Genomic DNA, 7,348 nt, shown 5'->3' on the forward strand with positions numbered 1-7,348 from the left:
CTGATCAGATTGGATGATCTTTTCTTAGTCTTTATCCATATTGGCCTTGCTGCAACCACCTTCTCCTGGCTACTCTCTCCTCTCTGGATTTCCATGATGCCATCTTCTCCTGGTTTAGCCCCTAGCTGCCTGACCACTAGTGCCCAGCCTCCTTTGCTGCCAAATCATCCCCGTGGTTCCCCCTCCCACTATTCTGTCCTGGGCCCTCTTCCCTTCTCCCTCTATTCTCTCATGGCTTTGACTCTTATTATTTATGGCGATGACTTCCACATTTCCCTGTTTAGCCCCAGTCTCTCTCCTGAGCTTTAGTTCCATGTCACCAGTTGCTTACTGGGCATTTTCAGTTGAATCTCCTGCAGATTTCTTGACCCCAATAGATCTAAAACGGAATCCGTCATGCTTTCCCTCCATCCTTTCCTCCTTCCCTCTTTCTGTCAAAGGCACCACCACCATCTACCCAATCACCCAGGTCCACAGCCTCGATGCTTTCCTCAGTTCTTGGCTCTCCCTCACTCTACACATCCAGTCAGTTGCCAGATCTTGTTGTTGCCACCTCACATCTCTCCTCTCTCCTCTCACAGCTACCTCATCTCCTCTCGCCTAGATATTCCAGCAGCCTCTTGCTTGGTCTCCCTGCCTCTAGTCTCTCTCCTCTCTGGTCCTTTCTGTACAGTGAAGCAGAGCGATTTTCCTGAAACGTAGAGTCTAACTGTGTGACTGCTCTACTCACTCAGCCCTCTAGAAAATCCCAAACCCAACTCCACTGTTCAGCCTATCTTTCCAGTGTTTCTGTGGCACTCCCTCTACCACACTCTGCCACATCCAGCCAAACCGGCCTTCTCTCAGCCCCTGAAAATCCTTCCTCTCCCTTCTCCGTGTCAGTTATGCCCCATCCCCAGAATGTGTTCTCTCCCCACCTTCCCCTTATGGACCTTTTTCTCCTTTAAGATGGAGCTCAAGCACCACCTTCTGCATGAAATCTTTCCTGCTCTCACAGAACTGCTCATACTGCCCAGCCAGCTGCCCGTCCAGCCACCCGGCCTCCTTTCCCAACTGTCTCATGTTTTACCCCTTTTCTACATCTGTTTGTCCAATATGATTGTTCACTTTACATTTGTTCCAGATATATTTTTATATGGATTTGTTGGCTCCCCCATTGGAATGGAAGCCTCTTGAGAGGAGGGATTCTTTGGGCTTTTATTACCAACAGACACCTGGCACAGCTCTTGGCACACAGATGAGGCACTTAATAAATTGTTGGGTTGTCAGTAAATTAATAAATGTTTGAGATCTTTTTTTCAGTTACAATGCAGACAGACAGAGCTAGGTAGAGAGACAGATAGACAGAAATAGATAGATAGAAAGGCAGACAGAGAGATGAATAGACTGAGATACACAGATAGACAGACGGATAGATAGACAGGCAGACAAATAGCTACACAGACAGATAGAGATGAACAGAGATAGATAGACAGTTAGATAGATAGACAGGGATTAACAGACAGAGAGCTAGATGGACAGATAGACAGATACACAGATAGACAGGCAGACAGATAGATAGACAGGAATTAACAGAGATAGATTGACAGATAAACAGACAATTGACAGATATATAGAGAGATAGACAGACAGATAGACACGCAGACAAATAGCTAGACAGACAGATAGATAGACAGACAGAGAGGTATAGATTAACAGATAGACAGACAGATAGACAGGCAGACAAATAGCTGCACAGACAGACAGATAAGTAAACAGATAGATAGATAGATTAACAGAGAGATTGACAGATAGACAGAGAGATGCATAGATAGATAGATAGATAGATAGATAGGCAGACAGATACACAGATAGAAAGACAGACAAATAGATATACAGATAGATAGACAGACAGATAGACAGGCAGACAAATAGCTACACAGATAGATAGATAGACAGGCAGAGAAATAGCTACACAGATAGATAGAGAGACAGACAGATAGATGAGTATCATTTACTAAGCACTGTTTGCCAGTCACTGTGCTAAGGACAGGGAGTACAAATCTAAGCAAGCCAAACAGTCCGTGGTTCCATTCTAGTGAGGAAAGCCATCATTATGGTGAGCTGGAAAGAGGGGTATGATATGAAGATGGAGAGAAAGTAGTATGGAGACTCGGGCAAGGGAAGAGACCGCGCAGAGCTGGGTTAGCTGCGGGGCAGATTTCAAAGTTGTAGTGTGTGTGCATGGGGCAGGGGGTGGGGCGGGACCTGTTCAAGATTTGTCCTTACTTGGTGGAGCCCCTAATCAATGGTGTACAGTATTCCTGCCCCTGCCTACCTTTGCCGTTTCCCTCATGTGAATGCTTCATTTTTAGGGCTATACTGCACTCTGCTGGTTACCAGGCTTTTCTGACAAAATGCTAGCAGAAGCTTTCCTACCTGGCATCCTGTACCAAGAACAGAAACACACCAAGTTGTACAAACCCCACACATGTAAGCAGAACCCCAAGCAGGAAAAAGAAACTTGGGCAGAACAGCTTTTGGAGAGCGAAGATGGGAAGTTTCCCTCCACTGAAACAAAGAGACCAGACAAGAGTCGGCCCGAGAGCTGCCCAGAGCACAATAAGGACTCGTGTCTGCAGAGATTGGCAGATGGGGCGGTGACACAGGGCCAGCAGGGTGCAGCCCTCCAGGGTAATGCATCTATAGCTTTGCAGATCCCCCAAAGAGCCCCGCCAGAAGAAAACGAGCTGGATTTGTATCGCTCGTGGTCCTGCACCAGCATCTGCCAGAATTACCCTGACCTCCATATTGGGGGCAATCGTGTGGGGCATGCTTATGATTCTGGTTGTTTTGTGGACCATGTCCATGATGAGGCCTTTGCTGGGCCTCTGCTTCTCTCAGAGGACATCCCACTTGGCCATTCTCCCATCTCCATTAGGCCGCCTACCATGGCTTACAAGTTCCCGCCTGGGGATGATGTTCGAGAAAGAAGCATCCTTTTGCCCAAGCAGCCCCTGACCAACTCAGTGCTGAACAGCTACATGGAAAAGAAAGTGGATGAGCTCTACAAGCAGGTTTTTGAAGAGAACCTGACCCGCTGTCACTCTGTGACCAGCCTTGTGGCTTCTAATCTCCTGATGAGCAACTTGAATCACCTCAGCCTTCAGATCTCCCAAGAACAAAACATTGAGGTGTCTCAAGCCCGAGAGGCCCTCTTACAGTCTGTGGCCTTGCGCAGCCTGTACTATGCTTCCAAAGGAAACAGTTCAGAGCTCAGCACTCCCAGCCTGCAGATCTCGAGTCAGACAAATTGGGAGAAATTGCCGAAGATGTAGCTGACACCCTTTGGGCTGCTGAAGACTGTGTGCCCTTGTAGCCTTTCGAGTTCAGGAATGGGAGGGAGGCAGTGCTGCATGTGGGGACACATTTCTTTCTGTAGAGCTTAACGGTTGCCAAGTGCTTTCCTCACACCATCCCTGATGCAGTTGGGAAACACTTTTTTGGACTCACTTTCTAATTGTGGCACATCCGTTGTGCCCAGATAGCCACATTGCTGGAAAGGACCTTGGAAGCATCTGGTCCAAGGCATGAACCAAAATTAATCTGTATTCTACTGCCCCCAACAAAGGGGCATCCAGCTTCTTCGTGAAGCTCTTCAGGAAGGGAGGAACTCCTTTTCTCCTGGGGCAGCCAGCTTATCGCACTTCTAGAAATCTTTCATTCCATCAGACTTAGATTTGCCCCTTTGCACCTCATGCCCATCATTTCTAGTTTTGCCTTCTGGGGCCGAGCTGAACAAGTCTGCTTTCTTTTCCCAAGAACAGTCCTTTGAGGGCTCGAAGATAGCAGTCACATTCCCCTGGGTCTCTTCTTCTCCAAATTAAATATGCCCATTTCCTTTAACTGATTCTCAAATGGCAGGGACTTGAGGCCTCTTGTGCACCACCGAGGTATGCTGAAGAGGAGAGCCCCTCTTAGGTGTGAATTGGATTAGATGGTCACTGAAATCCCTTCCAGCTCAGGTCCTGTAATGCCCTGAAGTTGCTTCCTCTCTTTGGGCCTCAGTTTTCTAATCTGTAAAACAAAAGTGTGGATTCAAGAGTCTTAAAGGGAGGCAGCTGGGTAGCTCAGTGGATTGAGAGTCAGGCCTAGAGACGGGAGGTCCTAGGTTCAAATCTGGCCTCAGACACTTCACAGCTGTGTGACCCTGGGCAAGTCACTTGACCCCCATTGCCCACCCTTACCACTCTTCCACCTAGGAGCCAATACACAGAAGTTAAGGGTTTAAAAAAAGAAAAAAAAAGAGCCTTAAAGGTAGGTCCCTTCAAGCTCTTAGTCTTTGGTCCTGGGCATGGAGAGCAAGTCTCATTAGCCTCATCTGACACATGAGGAAACTGAAGCCTAAGAGTGTTTAAGGGACTTGCCTAGGGTAACTTTTCAAGGAACTAATAGAGGCGGGATTCAGCCCCAGGTCTTCTGACTCCATGGCTGCTGGATGGGTCTATCCACTACAATAGGTTCTAGATTCCCCTACAAATGGTGACAGAAATTGCTTTTTGTAGCAAAGGGATGCCCACTTCATTTACTCCCTGAAATTCTTCTTGCCTCTGCCTTTGGCAGCTTTGTTTGCCACTAAAGCCAGGAGGTTCAGCAAATCCAATATGCCCATTAGAAGTCCTGGATGCCAAGGAATGGGATGATGCTTACTCTTCAGACTGGGCCACAGAGAGAAGCAATACCTCATGGACCAAGGGCTTCACCAGCAGGCTCCCCTCCATGGGCTCCACCCCTCTCTGATTTAGGACAGGATCTGAGTAAGCCACTGTACATGAAACATTCCTTAGCCTGTGACTGCCCCCAAGGACTTCTGGAAACTGGTGAAGTTGAGCCTCCAATAGTAGAGGCCCATGGATAACCCCCAGTGGTTCCTTGCCAGTTTGAATTCCACGTTCTTCTAACCAGCTAGAACTTGGCCATATTTGTATTCTGCCAGCCCCACCCTACAGAGCCCAGGGCCACCTTCATGCCCTTAGTGAAGCATTGGAGGAGGACTTGACTGGCTCATTCTTCAGATTCTAGGACCTAAATTGGAATGGACCTTCCAGAGCATCTCTTTCACTTTTTTCCTCTTACAGATGAAGAAACTGAGGTCCAAACAGCAGTTGATTTGCCCAAGGGCACATAACCATTACTTAGCAGAACAGAGATTTGAACCCGGGTCCTTGGAATCTGAACCCAGTGCCTCTGTCGAGCTCCAGTGATATGAAGAGGGACACGGAACTACATGGAACAGTGCTTGGTGTTGACGCTTGATCCTTTTGCACTGTTTTAAGAGAGCCATTGGCAATATTTTTTCATTGCTGTGATTCATAGGATGTTAGAGCCATAAGGGACCTCGGAGATCAGCTAATAGAACCACTTCATTTTGTAAAAGAGGAAAAGGGGCCCAGGGAGCATACCAGGATGGAGAGGCAGAGCCAGGTCTCCAAGCCAGATATCTTAACTCTAAATACAGCACTCTTTCTCCTGGGAGACTGGAGGGAGATAAATGCTAAAAAAGTGGGCTTAATGTATACCCACTATTGTAGGACAGAGGAGGCTCCTTGGTGGCCTAACTCTAGAGTGGACATCAGAATTTTGACTTAAGGCTAGGTTGTGTCTTATTGGGTCATCATCTGGTCTGCACCTAGGAGACCGCTGGCTTCTGGCTTAGGATAGGGCTCAACGTGGTGTCATAAGGGCATGGAATCCAAAGTTAACAAAATATTCCCCCAAAGGGCAGAATACCTATGTTCGCTTGCCAATGAAGCCATGGCCCTCCCCTCATCTCACTGGCCCACAGGCTTATTTTGCCAGGCCTTCTCTTGTCCTTGAAAGTCATAAAGTTGGGAAGCTTGCTTCATATGCTTTCTTACCCATTCCAGTCATGGACAGGCCTGTGAAGGAATATTGAAGAGGACAAGAGTTCTCTTAATGGACTTCGGAACCATTGCCACTTACTTGAGGTTGCTGCCTCACTCTGTTCTTCTGTAAAATAGGATAATAGCAGTTCCTCTAAAATGCTGCAGAGACCAAAAAGATAAGATATTTTTAAAGCCTGTTGAATTTTTATGATGGTACTTAGAGAAATTTTTAAAAATTTATTTTTATTGTTACACAAAGCACAATTCCTTATTGGCCATTGTTGTAAGAGCAAAGTCTTATATAACCAAAACCCCAAGTAAAACTAGAAATACACTGATGTGAAAGATGCCTCCAAGAGTTCTTTCTCTGGATGTGGAGAGTATTCCCCATCATGAGTCTTTCAGGATTGTCCCAGCTTGTTGCATTGCTTGAGAGTAGCATCTCTGTTATTATGTACAGTGTTCTCACGATAGTACTTCTGATTGTGGTGTGTGCTGTTCAGTGAAAGGGGTGTAGCAACACCCTACTCACCCTTCTCACCCAACTCTTGGTTGACTTGGCCTTTTTGGGCACTCCTACAAGGGCCCTAGGGGACAGGATTTGGGAAAAATGGACTTGAGTGAATTGAAAATACTGACAAGCAATTATTTGTTTCCCGATTTCTTTTTGAATTTTGTTTGTTTTTAATGGAAAGGTCATCACAGTGGTAAAATTAATTAATGCTTCAGATATATCGACTGTGTTGATGTAAATAAAGAATAATCACTGGTGTGGACAGTTTTTTTCCCAGACACTTAATATTTAGACTAACATTTAATTTGTCAAAACAAGCGATAGTTATAACAATGAGGAGCTTGAAGAATTGAGGAAGGTACTACCATTTTTAACTTTCTCCCTAATTAAAAAATGTAATTAAAAGCCTGCCTGAATTCTTTCTCTATTCTATATTAATAATAGTAGAAATAAAGCATTCTTTCAAAGAAACATTTATCGAGCATCTCTTTTGTTCCAGGCACTATGCTAAGTGCTGAGTATAGAAAGACAACCAAAGAGGGCAGCTGCATGGCTCAGTGGACTGAGAGCCAGGCCTGGATTCCAATCTGACCTCAGATACTTCCTAGTTGTGTAACCCTGGGCAAGTCCCTTCACCTCCATTGCTTAGCCCTTACTGCTCTTCTGCCTTAGAACCAATACACAGTATTGATTCTAAGATGGAAGGTAAGGATTTTTTCCCCAAGTTTCTTTAATTTTTATTTTGAATATTTTCCCATAGTTACATGTTTCATGTTCTTTCTCTCTCCCCCAACTCCCCCTAGCCCCTCTTAACTGATGCACAATTCCACTGGGTTTTACATGTATCATTGACTAAGACCTAATTCCATATTATTGATAGTTGGACTAGAGTTATTGCTTAGTGTCTACATCCCCAATAATATCCCCATCAGCCCATGTGTTCAAGTAG

The 7,348-nt window shown here is 45.7% G+C and overlaps 1 protein-coding gene across 1 annotated transcript; it reads left to right on the forward strand.

The window, feature by feature from the left end:
- Nucleotides 1-2,360: 2,360 nt before the first annotated feature.
- On the forward strand, nucleotides 2,361-3,317 carry LOC123253536 (TLR adapter interacting with SLC15A4 on the lysosome-like). The gene has a single exon (XM_044682711.1). It carries the CDS (start codon nucleotides 2,397-2,399, stop codon nucleotides 3,315-3,317), a length of 921 nt encoding a protein of 306 aa, XP_044538646.1. The 5' UTR covers nucleotides 2,361-2,396.
- The last annotated feature ends 4,031 nt before the right edge of the window (nucleotides 3,318-7,348 follow it).

This window comes from Gracilinanus agilis, chromosome X (assembly GCF_016433145.1).
Source record: "Gracilinanus agilis isolate LMUSP501 chromosome X, AgileGrace, whole genome shotgun sequence".
In the NCBI taxonomy this organism is placed as follows: domain Eukaryota; kingdom Metazoa; phylum Chordata; class Mammalia; order Didelphimorphia; family Didelphidae; genus Gracilinanus; species Gracilinanus agilis.

Bases quoted from the DNA above. Each gene is read 5' to 3' on its own strand.
- LOC123253536 (XM_044682711.1), top strand. From the start codon at position 2,397: ATGCTAGCAGAAGCTTTCCTACCTGGCATCCTGTACCAAGAACAGAAA.